Genomic DNA, 17781 nt, shown 5'->3' with positions numbered 1-17781 from the left:
GCCCTCCAGCAGGCATGAGTCAAGCTCAAAAAATGCCAGGGGAAAGAGAAATGCTGTGGTCACCTATTCCCAAAACACTGGGGCAGGCAGCACGTACTTCTGCTGGTGGGTTACTCTTGGTACTTGCCCTGCTCTAATCCACCCTGATCTTTCCCTCAATTAGCCTCTGGAACTGATTAAACTCTCACACTACCTAATGAGCTTATGGGTCTGGTCCACTCCTTCCTGGCACTGTCCCTCTGACTGAGCCTGGCACGAAGGAGACAAGCTGCTCTCTCCTCCCAGGAGCACAGCCAGGTGTGCAGCAGGTGAACATCCTTTTTCAGCTTCTCTCCTTGCTTTTTCTCCTGCCTTCTTGAAACATTCATTGCTTTTGTCCATTTTCATCCTGCCTGGGGTAAAATAAGTGTCTAATTTTCTTCATGTGCTTTGATGCCTTCCAAACTGGGGCTACAGAGCTTGAGCAGGAGATTAAAAAGCAGAGACTTTTGCCTGCAATGACATTATTTTGGTTTGGGATATTTGTTCAAAGCTCACATTTTGCTCTTGGCTCACTACAAAAATAAAAGAAGAGACCCACCCATGGTAGATGTGGGCAAAACTTAGTCCTTCTTGGCCAGAGAGGGATAGAAATTTTCCACCCAATACAGACACATGGAGCAGTTGCTGTTAAGGGCAATCCAAAAATATTCCCCAACTGTGGCCACATCTGGGGGTTATTTTCATAGCATTCCCTGTCTCATTTTTTCTGTGTGTGTGTTTTTGGTGATCCATCTTCAGGGTGCAAGTGATCAGGCATGTGGGCAGGGGTGGAATCAGGCACAGTGAGCCGTGAGCGGCCGCCTCAACGCCGAGGCTCTGGCACACGGATGAGAGGGCAAAGCAGATGAAGTCGATCTGGCAAACATGGCTTTGGTATGAAATGATGATGGGAGATGTGTTTTGGGACCACAGGTGAAACCATGTGATCCCACAATGGTGGCACCTAGCCCAGGTGTGCCCACCCCGGGCCAGCTGTTACCTGCTGTCTTTGGTAGGCCGAGAACGTCCTTTCCAGGTCTTCAAGGTCCAGGATTTTGAACACTTTTGTGTCATCTATGTTGGTCCACACGGTGCCTGCCAGCTTGTTCTGCAAGACAGTGGGAGCATTGCAGGTTGGGGTCTCTACCCACTGCCCTTAACATCACCATCCAGCACCTCCAGTCTCACTGCCCAAATTACTGCCCAGCTTACCTCTGGAAGCTTGGACCAGTTGAAAGACTTGAGGGCGTTCGTTGGCTGAGGGATGCTCTTCTTCTTGAAGGCCATGCCCGGAGGTGGTCCAAGGGGAGGCATCAGCCCACCCAGGGGTGGGGGGCCAGGGGGAGGGGGGGGACCACCTGGAGGAGGTGGTGGGGGAGGCGGTGGGGGACACACCCCTGGAAGCGGTGGGGGTGGTGGAGGGGGAAGAAGAGAGCCGGGAGTTGGAGAAGGTGAAGGGCCACCAGGTGCTCCTGGTGGCATGGGAGGTCCTCCAGGACTGGCAGCACAGATCGCCCTCTGGGAGAGAAAGAGGAACGGGGACTGGTCATATGGAGCTGGGGAACACCACCTAAGAAATACCCCCATGCTGATTTTTAATTCACTTGGTTTAATTTTAGGAAACAAAGGAAGCCTTAAAAGACTTCAACACTCCTGACTGAGGCTCAGTGCAGCTGAGAGGCAAAATCACCCCATCACTAGGGACTGACACCTTGGTGGCTCTTCCAACAAGCCTCTTTCTCAGTCCCTCCCATGCAGCTCAGCCTCCTGGAATCACCCCATGGCACGTGCAGGGGGTTACAGACTGCGCCCACAACAGGAGCACGTTGGAGGTCTCACCCTGCTCATCTCATGGAGCTGTGCTGTGAGATCTGCCACTTGCTGCTTGACCTGCTTGTGCTCGCTGGACTCCTTCTCCAGCTTCTCCTTCATCTTGTTCAGCGTCTGCATCATCTCCTCCTTCTCCTGGGCCTTGGCGTCACACTCCCGCTCCTTCTTCTCCAGCTTCTGCTGCAGCTCTGTGTGCTCTGAAACAGCCCCAGGAGACCACTTGTGGGTGACAAACACTCCCTTGTGCCAACAGCAGCCCATGGGGGGCTAAACCCCACACTGCCCTGCAGAGAAGCTGCAGCTGGCAAAAGGGAGCCTGTGCTGGGCCTCAATACCCCATTTGGAGCCTCTCCATGAAAAAATATTATCTGCTTTGCCCATTTCCCATGTCAGCTCCATGGCATGATACTATCTGAGCCCTTCAACAAAGCCTGCAGATACATGAATAAGTAAACATACAAATACATGTGTATGTTAACTGTTTAGCCAAGGTTAGCATTGCACTGTGTATTTCTCCATCACCCACCTTTTCTCATTTTCTCTGCTTGCTCTTTCCACTGTTTCACTTCATTTTCATTGACTAACCTAAAAGGAGAAGAGATGTGGCACATGAGACAATCCTACTACAGCAAATAGGAGACCACCACCAGCAAGGAACATGACTGAGGAAGTGGGATTTAAGTCTCCCAAAGTGGTACACCTAATAGTTCTGCTGTGTCTCCCCTCAGCAGGGTTATGTAAAATTTATCAGGGAGCACGCAAAAAATCCTAAATCTCAAATATTACTTGCAAGTGCTGTCTAACAAAAAGGATGGGCTTCATTGCTAAGGTGGGGTGAGTCCTGGGAAGCCAAGAGCTCCGAGGGGCAGGAACATCTCTGTGTGACAGCAACGAGCAAGGAACGGTGACACTTGAGCACTTACATTCGTACAACATTTTTAATGTTGAAGTTTTCCAGGGGAGTGGCGTCGGGGTCCTGCCCTTTGTCACTCTGGATGACGATCTGCTGCACGATCCTGTCGAGCAGCAGCCAGTACTGGACAGTGTTGCCACTTCTTTTATCTGCAGGGAAGGAAGGGCAGAGACTGCCGTGAGCACAGGGGAGGCTGTGACGCTGCTGGGCAGGAGGGCTGGGCTGCCAAGCCTCCAGCAAGCCGTGGGTTCCCCGGCCTCTCCTGGGACTCACAAGGCATCTGGAGACAGTGGTGCAGGATGGACATAAAGTGCGGGTACGCCTCGCTGTGCGTCAGCCTCTTCCTCGTCAGCTCGAACATCTGAGTTGCACTTTTGGTGTCAATGTGGACCTGTGGGCAGGAGCCAGGCAAGGTCAGGCCACCACACCCACATCAGCGTCTCCTGTTCCCCAAATCTCAGCTCCACAGCCCACGAGCCACCCTCACCCCAAAACCGATAGACAAACTGGCCCCACTGCCCTGCGAGGGGCAAACAGAGCTGTTGGGCAGGCAAAGGGCAAAAGGGCTAAAGCAGGCTCTAGGACAGGGCAACAGGAAAGATTTCCAAGCTCCACATTTTATCCAGAAGACCACTCTTTGTCCCTTTGAACACTCCTTTAAAACTATGACGCTGGGTGCCAGTGTCTGTATCAGCAGCATTCGTACTCACCAGCTCAAACCTTTTGGCAAACTCCAGTTCATCTTCATTCCTAAGCATTTCAAAGAAATCTAAGTGCCTGAGGAAAGAAAGGGGAAAAAAAACCAAACCAGAACAACCTGTTAAAAGCAGATATAAATGTGACAATCAATAAACTACAGGCAGCTGGTCTGTCAGTGGACCAGACACTGGAAGGACTTGAAACACCAAGCGAACCTTCAGCCCTGACTTCCTAGTCACTACAGGATGTGCCAGGAGCCTTTTGGGATGACAAGAGGTGGATGAGGGCTTACAGCATCCCCTGAACCCCTGATGGCACATCCTCCCCAGCTCAGCCCTACATCAGTATGCAGCAAAACCGTGTTGGAATTTCTTTCTCCCTCTCTGGAGACAGCAAAGAATTTCTACAAGAGGTGTGACTCTAGAGCCACGTGATTTCCCCAAAGGTCAACACCTGAAGCAAGGGCAGCAGACAAAAATCACAAGTGTGCTGGGGGTCACTACTCACCGGTCAAGGGTTGAATTTTCATGTTGTCTTAGTTTATCAATGACTGGCTGGATGCCGAGCATGAGGAATTCGTATCTCAGATGGAGTCTGAAATCCAGGCTTTCCTGCAAGGGACAGTTGTGGGCTCAGCACAGCAAGGAGCACATCCTCAGAAAGTTCACTGCAATAAACACCCCAAGGCCTCCCTGTCCCAGAGCCCTGGTGCTCACCACGCCTGCCCCCTGACTCAGGACGGCGTTGATGAAGGACATGATGGCTGTCTTGAGGCTCACTTCATCTCGGTACCGGCCCGTGCTCTTGTCCAAGTCGTTGATCAGCGTCTGCCAAACACACGGGGTCAGTTCAGTGCCCTGTGACAGCCCCAGCACAGCCCAAACAGCCAGGGCAGGAACAACTCCTCGGGATGCTCCCACGAGGTGATGCACCATCAGCTGCTGGCCACCCCAGCACCCCTTTGGGCCAACACCAGCCCATCCTTGCAGAGCTGTGATCCCAGTGACCCTGAACAAGCAAGCCTTTTTTTTTTTTGGGCGGGTGTCACCCTAAATAACTGTTTCCTCCCTACTCAATCAGCTGCAGATCCCATCCGACACGGCTCTGGGGTAATTCCAGATTTTTCAACTTCCAAACAGCCATAACAAAACATTTGCAAGCTGCCACTTTGACATTCAGGAGGAGAAAGGGACAGGAATGATGAATTTCAAGGGCTGAGGGGTGAGAGGAGACCCACTGTTGTGGTTTAGAATGGAGGAAATCTAGGGAAGTGATGTAAAACTTTTTGTTCCCAAGGATGAAGATAATTTTAGAAATAAATAATGAAAACTTTCACCTTTAAACAACTCATCTTTAAAACAATACCCCATAAATCAACATAACCCATCAACAAAGTGTAAGAAAACTTGTAGAAGACAGGAGGTACTTCATGATAACAGGGTACCCCAAGCAGCTGCTATCAGTGAAGGAATTAGAAACCACAAAAGAACTGCTTTTTTCCCCTTTTATAAAAGGTCTTCATAACATTAACAAAAAAAAAACTTCTCTCCCTAAGTAAACTGAAAAAAAAACTATTTTAGAAATAATAAACTGACTAGAAATTTTAGGTTTTGTTTCTTTACATTATCAATAAGAAAAAAAAAAGCTTGTGAAGTGCTCTGTTGAGTTTGTTTTAATTCCTACTACTTTTTTCCTTTTAATTACTGCTGATAAAATTTTCTTCGTACCCTTTTAAAGTTTTAAACCTGCTTTACCTTCCTCCTCATCCTATCTCACAACAAGAAGTAAACACACTAATAACTAACCAACACCAAACCCACCATACTCCTTAAAACATTAACCAAAAAAAAAAAAAATAAAAAAAAAACCAACAAAAAAAACCTCAAAATTAGTAAAAATCTCTAATTAACCAACCACATACCTGAAAACGAGTCCTTTCACTGGCATATTTCTGGTAGTGCAGCATGGCCTCCAGTACCTTCTTGTGGCCCCCGGGAACCAGGCACACGGCGCCCATGATTTCCAGCACTGCCACCTTTGTCTTTATATTCTCCGTGCTCAGACTCTGAGCAATTACATTAATGCTCTCCAGGTGGGCCAGGACGTGGGCCCGGCCCAGGGAGTTGTTCATTAGTGCTTTTATACATCCAATGAGCGAGGTATGTATTCGAGACTCTGCTGTCTCATAGTCCATGCTTTTGAGGAAGTTGAGGATACATGATAAGCCATCCAGGTCGATGAACCGGGTCACAAACCTGCCAGAAAAAAAAAAGGGGATTTTCACTTTAAAACAAAATGCTGAAAGTCTGCCTTACCCTCAAACAGAGTCTGTTGGTGCACACCTAGAACCTTCTGTATACTTCTTCTTGGATACCAGAAAGCCTGAAGGACTCAGAATCACAAGGTTGGAAGAGACCTTCAAGATCATTGAGTCCAACTCCCTCCCTAACACCTCAACTAAACCCTGGCATCCAGTGCCACATCCCATCTGTTTTTTAAACACATTCAGGGATGGTGACTCCACCACCTCCCTGGGCAGGCCATTCCAGAACTTTATCACCCTTTCCATAAAAAACTTCTTCCTAATACCCAACTTCTTCCTAATATCCAATTCCCTTGAAATTGTCCAGACACAGAATTGTGGCCCAGGCACAGGGATGGGGTTGTAAAAATCAAATGCTACCTGCACAAGGCTCTTCAGAGGGAGGATATTTCAAAGAGAACCAGCTAACCCAGCCATCAACACAAGGCTCGGGATGGAGGTTGGAAGTTTGCAATCACACTGCAAAAATACCAACCTGAGTCTTGAGACCAGTTTTGAACTGGAAGAAGATCCCAAGCCCTGAAGTCATCTCCTCATCACTTGCAGACACCTCAATGTCAGCCTTTCTGCTACCTCTCCTGCCTCACCATCCACACCCTTCTCCTCCCTCAGGCACAGCTCCCCAGTTTTAAGGGATTTCTGATTTTTATGATGACTTACAACGCCACTGAACAGAAAGCAGACAGCAAACACAGGGCAGTGCCCCAGGCAGATTCACTGGAGCTGGCAGACACAACAGTGCACACTGCTGAGGCATTTTAGGGCCCCCATGCCCAGTGCCATCCAAGCTGGGTGTCCTCTGGTTTGGCAAAAGGCACGGGCTCAGAAAGCAAACGAGCCAAGAACATCCCAGCACTGGGATGATTTTAATTCCAAACAAGCCATGCTGATGGGCAGCAACAAAGGGGGTAATTGCAGGCTTGGGGAAAACTGCTTTCTCTGCTTCAAAGCCTCCTCTTCTTCCAGCCAAAGTCAATAGGAAAGTTGGTGTTCACTTCCCTGGGTGCAAAAATAGGTCCAACAGGTAAAATTTTCTACAGAGCCTGCTGCATCCCTCAAAACACTCAAACTTTTAAGGATTTTATGAAGTTTCATGGCTGGCCACCAGCCCTGCTCACTGCAGGGGCCAGCACCCACAAGGTCCAGGTGTCACAGAAATCAGGTGCTCACCCTAGATCTTGAGAATTTCTTACCATCAATCACAAGTGGAAGAGGGGAAGGTATTTGCAAGCAATAGTGAATTTGTTTTTTCCACAACCAAAACAGATCAGGCACTTCCCAATGGAACATATTCCCATCAGAAGATGTCAACCAGAGGCACTTTAAGTGTTGCAAAAGGGTGCATGCAGACTCCAGAGAAAACAAAATTAGGAAAAGCTCCAGACATTCAGAAAGCATCCCAGCCTTCATTTATCCTCCCATCAAAAACTGTTTTCCATTTCATAAAAGCCTGAAGATTCATGTGACTTTATTCCCTTTTAAAGTGCAAGAGGAGTTGAAGTTGAAACAAAGGTCCTAGCTGACCAATAAAAATCGTTGTTTTCTTGAAAAAAAAAAATCATTTTCTAAGGATTTTTTACCTTCTGTTCAGTACAAAGGAAAGTCTGGAAAAATAAAAAAGTTGCCTGATTTGCCTGAACAGACAGGGAGGTCTTGGTCACTAAAAGGACCAAGAAAAATGAACAAAATGACAAAATGTGACATATAAAAAGCACTTGGTGAAACAAAAAAAAAAAAAGGCAATTAGTGCCTCAGAGTCCTTGCCTCCCTCACCCTGTACAATTCCCATTTATATTCCTGTTTAACCCCCTGCTCTGCCAGAGAACTCAAACCCAAAGCCACAACAGCAGCAAGAAGGGAAGGGAAGGGAAGGGAAGGGAAGGGAAGGGAAGGGAAGGGAAGGGAAGGGAAGGGAAGGGAAGGGAAGGGAAGGGAAGGGAAGGGAAGGGAAGGGAAGGGAAGGGAAGGGAAGGGAAGGGAAGGGAAGGGAAGGGAAGGGAAGGGAAGGGAAGGGAAGGGAAGGGAAGGGAAGGGAAGGGAAGGGAAGGGAAGGGAAGGGAAGGGAAGGGAAGGGAAGGGAAGGGAAGGGAAGGGAAGGGAAGGGAAGGGAAGGGAATTGCCTCATTGGTTTTGTCCGCAGTGCAGTCTTCAAACTTTCGATTGTTTTATTTCTCTCCTCCTCATCTTCTTTTTCCAAGGCGATCAGTGATTTTCTCTGTGAAGGAGGAAGGCAGAAATCAGAAGGGGAATCTCCCTGTGTGCCCGAGGAGTGGCAGTGCCCACCACCCACTGTGCCAAGCCATGGGGATCCTAAACCCATCCTGGAAGTCTAGAATCCTTATGGCAATCCCAGAACTTGGGAAAAGGAGCAGTGAGGAAAACCAGTCCATGGTCTGCAAGGAGAGAGCCTGGACTGGGGACAGAGGGATGAAGGCACTGCTTCTAAGCCCCTCCAGAACTCCTGCTCTGCTCTGCACTGGTGTGGCCTCACCTTGAGTCCTGGGGGCAGTTTTGGGCACCATAATGCAAAAAAAGACACCCAAAAAAAGGCATTAGGCTATTGCAGATCATCCAGTGTAGGCCATGGGGATGGTGAACAGCCAACCCTGTCATTCCCAAGCCTTCCAGTGCAACCCAGCAGTGTGCATCTCAGCTGGGGACAGTGGCTGTGTGCACAGGATGCATCTCCCACACTGGATTTTGCTCTCCAGCTGGGACTGGGCTGGGATTTGACTCTTACACCAGGGCTGCCTGCTCCCTGGGCATGCATGAGGCACAGCTACAGCTAAAGCAGCTCCCCCAGTGGTTCCTGCATCACCCAACAGTGCTGGGCCCCCAGAGGTGTCAGGGTGAGCCCTGCCAGCCCTGGCTGAGGCTAATCCAAAGCAGAAAGGGTCCCAGCAGATATGAGGAGTTGTGCTGACCCCTCCATTTAACCCAGTTCCTCTTCAGCAGCACGTCAGGGAGATCAAAGCCACCCTCCAGGCATCTGGCAGGCTTTGATCACAAGCTCTGCTCAGGCTCAGGGCTCTGCCTGGCTGGCAGCCCATGGCCAGCACTGGGTGTTCCTGCCTTCCCAGAGGGAAGCAGCACGATCCCTCCTGGCTCACAGCCCCTGCTCATCCCTCTGCCCCATCCCTGGCAGTGTTCAAGGCCAGGCTGGATGGGGCTTGGAGCAACCTGGTCTGGTGGAAGGGGGTTGGAATTGGATGTCCTTTAAGGTCCCTCCCCAGCCAAACCCCATCCATGGTGCTGTGACTGCACGGACGCCCCAGGTGCCGTAGGAACATCTCCATTCTGCAGCTGTACCTGCTGGTCTAACAGGTGACACTGCCACCCTCCCAGGCACAGTGCTGGCAGACTGTCCCCACCCTGCTGCTGCCCCACACGGGGTTCAGAGGCACCAGGGCTCTGGGGGAATACTCACAGCAGCCATTGAATTCAGCTGATCGATGTAGAACTCTGGCCAGCTGGTGGCTCCTTTATTTTCTTCCTGGTCCTGGGTAGGGGATAAAAAAAGTGAAACAAAGCCAGATTAGTAAAAAATAGTATCAACATTCCCTGCCCTTCATGACCAACCATTTCTGAAGCACTCCTGAGCTCTTGCATGACTTTATATTAATGTAAGTGTGACTTTCTACATTCTGAGCTTACCCCTGACTCCGGCTATACAAACATTACCTGGTTTATTGAACTGTCATAAATACAATTACACCACCTGCCTATGACCAAACACTGCCCCACTGATACTGCATTGGTCTTGTGATTATCAGCTTCAGGGAAAACACACTGAAATTTTAAATCCAAATCTCTCTTGTTTCAACTTTACAGTGCCCTTGAAGCTTTGGCTGCACAGCCTCGAATATGCTCAGGGGGGAAAATGTTTACAAGCAATGAAGAATGTTTAAATGTGACATGATCTAGGCTGCACTCCTGGAGCAGAACCATGACTTATCAACATATCAACATCCTAAGAGAAATCCCAGGCACAACAGCTCCTCTGGGGACTTCATAAGTCACTGGGAGGGAACATGCATCTGGCAATGTCACCTCTTAAAGGATGTCACCCCTGGGCCCATGATCTGTGACGCTGAGTGATGCAGAGCCTCATCTGGCCATCCTGGTCCATGATGCCCTGCATCTGTCAGGGTTCACGAGGGCATGAACCCATTTTTAGGTTCTACCTTGTTCTTGTAGGACCTCTGAGCCCAGCTCAGACAACTAGTGCTGCACACTCCCAGGGGCTGCATGGAGTAAGTAGGCAGAACTTGAAGGAATACTTCATAATTAACCTTTCCCCCTACTTTCTTTTCCTAAAGACATATATATTAAAAGAAGAGGGTTTCACAGCAGAAATGCCACACAGGTCTAGGCTGGAGTGAACAAATACTACACAAATCCCAAACATTTTCCATCAGCAACCACCTTCTGATCACAGCCTGACTGGCTGCATGGCTCTGTCCCTTCCCTAACGTTAAGAGATGTTTGTAAACCTCATCCCACACCACAAACACCTACGATGGTGGGAGCTGGCTGACCTCCTCTCTGCCCCCACGTCTGTGCTCGCAGACAACCGCGGCTGCTTTCAGCAAGCCCGAGGAGCAGAGTCCCAAATATTTACCGTGGCTCAAGAGGCTTATGTGGAAACCTTTTGTGCATCCAAACTTCCCAAGCTGCAGCGTGCCAAGATGAGGACAAGCAGAGTCAAGGACAGGTAATTTGGATGAGACTCAGTTTGCCCCTGGGCAGAACAGCCTGTGCCTCCAGACCTGACCCTTCCTTCTGCTGTGCCTGGCTCCAAAGGAGGGACAACACAGGTTTGAGAGCACCAAGAGGCTTGGAAACCTTTGCCCTTTGCTCTAACACTTTTCCTGACCCCACAGTCCCTCAGAGGTGCCAAGCAGCTGGGCTGAGGCTCAGGCCAGCTGTCTGCTTGGTGTCAATTCTGTCTGACACGGCCATCGGGGCTTTCAGCTCCTCAGCTGAGCCCTGGGCACTCGTGCCAACCCCCTCCTCCGAGCTGCCTGTGCCCTGCCAGGGGAAGGCTCTGCACAAAGCTCGTGGGCATCCTGATTTCCCAGCTTTCCTGCCCCACTTTAGAGTCCAGCACACAAATGTACTCCAGGGGACTGCAGAGCTGGGACACTCACAGGTGCCTTGAACATGGTCCCATCACCTCCTGGAGGTGTCAGAGAAGGTCCTTCCCATTGCTCCTCTCGTAAGGAGCATCTCTTTTCCACCAGAGACACCAGCTGGGAAGGGTGGCAAGGTCCCCACCACGGCACAGCAGCAAGAGGTGTCCAGATGTGCCCAGCCACAAGACCTGGGCAGGGAGTGAGATCCATGCTGAGGAATGGGGAGGGGAAGCAGCAGGGTTGGACCATCCCACATCCCAGGACCTTCCCACGTGCTGTGAACACCTGTGAGGCAGGCAGGGATGTGGACCTGCTGCTCATTTAGGGTTGAAAAGAAGCAGTGGAGCAAATAAAGGTCTCCAGGGGGTGGAGGGGAGGCTGAACAACAAAATTGGCTAAACTGCTCATCTATAATTAACATGCTGCATTATAAATATTTCCCTTTGCTCGGCTCCCTTGGGCTCTTGCATTTCCTCCCTGAAACCCCCAATTTAGGGAGTGCTCTCAATTAAGTGCAGCAGAACCTCATTAATTCCGATGAGCAGCTGGGCAGGCTCATTGGAAAGCAGCTTCCCAGGCAAAGGGGGGACTGCACAATAAAGCAGGCAAAGATCAGGGCACGGGCTTCCCTCCCCTCAGCTCGCTGCAGGACGTTGCTCAGTGGTAATTACTGGGGCTAATGGTTTACAGCACATTGATAAGTGTCCTTTGGTGTATTCCTGGTGGTAAAGAAATCTCCTGACAAAGCGACAGCCCGGAGGGAAGTGAGTCACAAGGCTCTGCTCAGCACCAGGAGGAGGGAGGAACCTCTCCAGCATCAGGGTTTGAAAAGTTGAGTGTGTAAAATGGTTTCCCAGCAAGCAGGGTGGTTTTGGGGGTGTGGGTTTTGCAGCCTGCCTTCAGGGAGGGATGCCCAGACACAGAGCTGAGCACCTCCAATGTGAGTGTCTCCAGGATGCCCCACTGCATCACTGAACATCTCCCAGTTTCTTATCCTCTGGGCTGAGTCTGCTGTGTGCGCTCTCAAGCAGCAAAGAAGTGAGGGCTGATCTGAACCCTGCTGGAACCCAGACTGAGCTGCTCTGTTAGAGACACACTGATGGCTTTAATTGCACATCAACATCCCTCTCTGTCCTCCAGGCCCTGATGTGCCACCACACGTGCTCAGCTGTGAAAATTAGGACATGCCAAAGTTGTGCAGACAAGGGCAGACCTTGCTCCATCCCCTGCTTTGTTCCACCTGCGCCCCTCACCTTCTTCATTCCAGGGACCTGGCAAAAACACAAATCCCATCAGCTGCGGCCCCGGTGTCACCATGTCACCCTCTCATGTCACAGCCTCTGCTGTCCCTTAGCCCTGGCTTCTGTGCAGGGGGCTGATGGATGCTGTTCTGTTCCGTGGTGGCAGGGGCTGCTGTGATGTGAAGCCCATGAATGAGCTCCCTCCCCTCCTCAGCACCCAGGGAAAGCAGTGCCCAGCCATTAGCAGGAGCGTTCTCAAGTGAGAGTCACCAATCTGCCAGCTCCAGCATCCCTCTACTCTTCCCAGGGAGATTTCACACTCCCCAGCCCTGTCATGTCTTGGTTATGAGTCTGACACTTCCACAGCCTTTGTGCCTCCTCCTCAGAGTGTCAGCAGCTCCCACAGCCAGAATTCCTTCTCTTCCCAATGACCACTGGATGCTTCTTGAGCATCCCAAGAAGCTCCTGCTGCTCTGACCTGCAGGAATGCAGCTGCTGGGAGCAATGCAACCTCACAGCATGTCCCCATGGTGGTGGGGAGAAAGAGACCTGTGATGCTTCTCAGTGCTTCTCTTGCTTTGATTCCTAAATAAGCTTCTGGCCACATCTTACAGATCCTCAGTCTGCAGGTGATGTCACATCTGATCCAGCAGCCTGCTTGCCTACACTCAGAGCCCATGGTGGTGCTTTGGGATAACTGGATCTGGAGCTGCTTTGGGATGATTGATGGTGGCTGGATGAGTTCCCCACCCACCTGACATCCTACAAGGCTGGAAGGAAAGGGTTGGCTCACAACAGCCAGCTCCAGAGAGCCCTTCAGTGACAACAGCTGTGGCTTTTCTCCAAGGTAGCAAGTGATAGGACAGAAGGAAATGGCCTCAGGTTGTGCCAGGGGAGGCTTGGATTGGATGTCTGGAATAACTTCTTCACTGAAAATGTGGTCAGGCACTGGAACAGACTGCCCAGGGAGTGGTGGAATCACCATTCCTGAAGTGTTCCAAAAAGTGGGGATGTGGCACTTGGGGCCATGGTTTAAGGGGCCACGGCAGCACTGGGTTAATGGCTGGATTCAGTGATCTCAGAGGTCTTTCCAACCTTAACAATTCTACGATTTTGGTGGTTCAGCTCCCTCTTGGCACCACCTGCAAGGCTGGTCTGCCCCAGGAGAACTCCCCAGGAAAGTCACAGGAAGGAATTAAAAAAACCCTCTTCAATTGGCACCAGCTGCAAAAACAGAAACACCCCCTTCATTTTTACACATTGTCCTGACATAACTTTCATTTTGCACAGTGTTCCCCACCCCTCCTTGCTGCTCCATAGCAGCAGAGCAAGGGAAAGCTGGCAGCAGCTGGCAGCTCACTGCATTTTGGCAACCCCTCCCTCCCTGACTGCTCGGGGTGATCCACCTGGATGCTGCTGGCAAGGTCAGAGAGGAAGCAGGCTGTGGCATGGATGGGTTTTAAAGCCAAGGGGGTCTGCAGCCTGTATGAGATGTTTAAACCCAGCCCAGCTCCACTAACATGGCCCAGCCTTTGCCAGGCATGTGCTGGTGGAGGTTTGGGCCCACCACAGCCCCCCAAGGCTCCCTCATCCCTCCAGGTGTCCCTGGAACAGCACCTAAACGATTCAATAAAGCTGCTTCCCCATGGAGCCATGCTGCAAAGGGCTGGAATTTCATCAGCCTCTCCCCAAGCTGGGATCTCGGGGTCTGAACCAGCCCAGCCCAGCCTGCTCTGGTTTTCCATATGCTAACACTTGCTATACCCTCTCCTCCACAAACACACACGTGCCCTCGTGCGCTTTTCCCAGGGTTTAGGAATTATGCTCCCCATAAGCAAATATAGCATGACCAGATGCCTTTCGCAGTCAGCTGGTTCATTGTTTGAAAAGCTTCGCTTCAAAATCCAAAAAGATTGCTAACAGATGCATTTTTTGGCCGGTGAGCGAGAAAAACCTTGCTTAAACAAAAGTGTGTTGTGATTGGAACTAAAAGGGGAATTACCTTGAAAGATAAAAACTATAAATATTTCCCAGTGAAAAACATCCCCAGCCATGCAAACAGGCGGTTTCTCTCGGTCAGCCTGAGCAAATGACACCTGAGATGGTATTTCAACCTGCTGCTGCAATAACAGCAGGTATATCTGGATGTTCAGAGGTCATGAAATCCTTCTCATCCATCCCAGGTGACCCTAGAGCGTGGCAAAATGCTGAGCTATTTTATCCTCCCATCCCCTGCATGCCATCTTTGTCAGCTTTTGCTCTTAGTTCTGCTACTGCAGCAAAAATATGGGGAATTGATGTTTTTTAAATGAAGGAAAGAAATGGAAGGCAAGCCCCATGAAGGAGCTGCAGGACTGAGCAAGACAAGAGGAAGAACGAGCTGGAAAGCAGAACTCTCTGGAGGGAGTGAGTGGAAGGAGCAGTTGGAGGGGAAAGAAGCTGTCTGCCTGAGAAATAGAGGATTATTGGAGAGACATCACTCATTTATTACATATTTCCTCTGAAAAATCACCACTGCTGCCTCTTCCTAGTGCGAAAGGATGCTGGTTTTTATCTGACCCCTGAGGAAATTTTAGATACAAGATTTGCTTCATACCACTTAAGAGTGATGCACGCAGGGTTAGTGATGCCACTGGGTTTTCAACACAAGCTTACAGAGCTCAGCATCACTTGGCATCCCTGCAGGTCGTTCTTCCTCTACTCCAGCTTTAGAAATGCTCAGCTGGACCCAAAGGGAGAGGGGCAGAGCCAGACCCTGCATTCACATCACCTGCTTTTCACTACCCATCCCTCCCACCTGGTTATTTATTCTGAGCTTCCAACACCCTGTACCCACCTATATTTTGAAGCTCATAAAAGCCACCCTTTGAGCTGCTTTAACAGCTTGACATGAGCTACATGGGCTGTCAGGAGCCCAATCTCCTGTGGTTAAACAGGTCCTGCAGACTAAGCACGAAGGGTTAATCATTAACTCCCTCTGGAGCGTGGCCTCTGGAAAAAGGCCATCCTGAGTCACACTCTTCCACTGAGGCAAACCCACAGCCAAAGAAAAGCAAATCTGGAAACCCTCCTGCTTCCTCCCTGCACTTCCGAGCAATATCCTCTCCTGGAGAGCGGGGCCAGCAGGGAGTGAAGTATTTTGGGATGAGCTATGAAACGAGTCATGGTCCAGAAATACCATTGCTAAAAGCAGATTTCATCCCACTGTCGCTGCATCTCTGCCTTTGCATTTCCCTGCTTTACTCCAGCCACAGAGGGGCTGACAACTTCACAGAATAATCTTTAAATCTCTCTCCTGACCCTGCAGCCCTGCACAGCTGCTGGATTTAGTGCAGACCTCAGCTCCTCCTCGGGCTGCTGCTGACAGAACTGGCCAGCCCCATCACGAGATGATTTTTGTCTCTCTGTCCCCTGAGCAACACAGGGTGATGCAGGAGGGCTGGGACCACGAGGAGTTCATGCAGTGCAATCCCCAAGGATGGGATCAAACCCACTGTCTCCACGGATGGAGAATCAGGGAGGACAAAGCCTCCACCATGCCAAGCCAGTCCTGTGGGCTGGGATAAAACCAGCTGCTAGAAGGGCAGAGAAACCAGGATATAGGGCTGCAGGCCAGGGGGAAATATTCCAGGGAAAGAAACATGCCTGGGGAACAGTTGGATTTCCCCTACTTCCTCTCAACAGGCGCTGCCAAGGCCAGGTGCTGTCAGGTCTCTTTCCAGGACAACCCAGCAAAAAATGTCCCATTTCTGGTTCCTTTTTACGAAATCTTGTCCATCATGAGAATATATAAAACAGCAACATCTGGGATGTGCTCTGGAGAGCTGAGTGTGGTGGGTGACACCAACAGCAAAGCAGAAGCGCCAGCCAAAACTGGCAGCAGAGTAAAGAGCAAAGCTGCTCAGGGGACAATTCTGGATTGTTGATAAATCAGGCAGCTGCCTGAGACTGATGTCCATCTTTGCCAGCCTCCTGGGACCCAGCAGGTAAAACTGGGTGTTACAAGCATCTCAAGCAGTAACTTGTTGTTAAACACAGGCTTTGGGCACATTCTGCACTCCCCAAATCGCTGCCACTCAGGGTGCAGCCAAGCCAGGGAGGTAGGAGCACTGTCCTATCCCCAGCTCTGCTGCTCTGCCCAAAAAGCAGACCCTGCTCTCAGCTGGAGAAGTCCAGCCCCTCTCCTCAGTGCCACGCTACCACATAAATAAATGGCTTCATAAATACACAGGAGCACAAGTAAGATTTACCACGAGCTGCCAGGATATCCACCAGTGTTTGTGCTGCTCACCAGTCATCCTCACACAGGGCAGGACAGCCTAGAGCCTGCTGTGCACAGACATGTTCTCCAGCCCATGTAATTGCTGATTTCCTCCATGGCTGGAGCCTTTATTGATATGGTCTCACTCATTTTTAATTAAAAAGCAGGAGAAAAGCATTTGTCTCCATCAGAGCAAGCTGTGGCACATATGCTCTGCAGCTCACTGTGATGGCATCACAAGTAGGGAAGGAGTGGCTGGGAACAGCCAGAGGAGACCAGCAGCCAGGATCCAGCCTCACATGGATGCCTGCTCCCAGAACCTCAGAGGATGCCACAGGCACTTCTGTGGCTCCTTCCCCCCGTGAGCAAGGAGTTCAACAGCACAGCCTTTAAAAAGCCATGAGAGCAAGGAGGTTCTGGAAAGCGAAAGAGCCACCATCAGCTCCATCTAAACCCTTCCTCAGGAGATTAGATAGCACATAATCTGCACTCACAATAATAATTACACAGCTTTGCTTGATTTAACTCTCCCATTATCCAGACACACCAGGGCAAGGCTCTGCTTATCCACCAGGGAGTGAGGAGTGAGCATCCCCTGCCCACTCTCCTGTTGATCCAGACCAGTGCCTGTAATTTGTTCACATCCCTTCTCCCCTCCCATTTAAATCTCGGGCATGGCAGGCCTCTGTCTAACAATAATACAGGGATTTCAGGGGTATTTATGAGAGGCTTAAAACTTAATCCTACATGAGCAAGGTAAGCCTGCTCTTGGCCTAAAATGTGGATGGAAAATCTGGTGCCATTGCTACAGCAGGAGAAAAGAGACATTTACAGCAGTGAGCACCCTTTGAGTGGGGCCAGGGACTGCCAGCACTGCCCAGCCACCACCTGCAGCCAGGTGAGGGCAACAGTGGCAAATCAGGGAATGGAATCACAGAACCCTCAAATGGTTTGGGTTGGCAGGAGCCTTAAAGATCAGCTGGTTCCAATGCCCCTGCTGTCACCAGGAAAACCTGCCACCAGTTGCTCCAAATCCCATCCAACCTGGCCTGAAAATATTCCAGGGATGGGGCATCCACAGCTTCTCTGGGCAACCTGTGCCAGTGTTTCAACAGCCTCACTGTAAAAACCTTCCTCCTTTAATCTAACCTAAATAAACTTCCAGTTTGAAATTATTACCCCTTGTCCTACTGCAACAGCCCCTACTGTAAAGTCTGTCCTGATCTGTTTGATAAGCCCCCTTTAGGTACTGGGAGGGGCTCTAAGGAGATGGTGAGCAGCCCCTCACCCCTGCAAGGCCAACCTCAGTGCCCACAGAGTTCCACATGGCCCTGATGTGCTGGCAGGGATGAGCATGG

The 17781-nt window shown here is 50.4% G+C and overlaps 1 protein-coding gene across 2 annotated transcripts in view; it reads right to left on the bottom strand.

Annotated features, from left to right (window-relative positions):
• Window positions 1–17781, bottom strand: part of DAAM1 (dishevelled associated activator of morphogenesis 1) — a 91560-nt gene that overhangs the window by 22215 nt on the left and 51564 nt on the right. For both annotated transcript variants that reach the window (XM_053980953.1, XM_053980954.1), the window contains exons 5-16: window positions 9214–9285; window positions 7907–8001; window positions 5385–5718; window positions 4180–4290; window positions 3971–4074; window positions 3475–3541; window positions 3038–3155; window positions 2775–2913; window positions 2378–2436; window positions 1861–2048; window positions 1234–1539; window positions 1022–1129 (exon numbers count right to left, since the gene is read on the bottom strand). In XM_053980953.1, coding sequence (XP_053836928.1) covers window positions 1022–1129; window positions 1234–1539; window positions 1861–2048; window positions 2378–2436; window positions 2775–2913; window positions 3038–3155; window positions 3475–3541; window positions 3971–4074; window positions 4180–4290; window positions 5385–5718; window positions 7907–8001; window positions 9214–9285 — 1701 coding nt within the window. The remainder of the gene's footprint in view (window positions 1–1021; window positions 1130–1233; window positions 1540–1860; window positions 2049–2377; window positions 2437–2774; window positions 2914–3037; window positions 3156–3474; window positions 3542–3970; window positions 4075–4179; window positions 4291–5384; window positions 5719–7906; window positions 8002–9213; window positions 9286–17781) is intronic.

Source organism: Vidua macroura, chromosome 6 (assembly GCF_024509145.1).
Source record: "Vidua macroura isolate BioBank_ID:100142 chromosome 6, ASM2450914v1, whole genome shotgun sequence".
Classification (NCBI taxonomy): domain Eukaryota; kingdom Metazoa; phylum Chordata; class Aves; order Passeriformes; family Viduidae; genus Vidua; species Vidua macroura.
The sequence above is the reverse complement of the archived record's forward strand: the minus strand, read 5'-3'. Positions and strand labels throughout refer to the sequence as shown.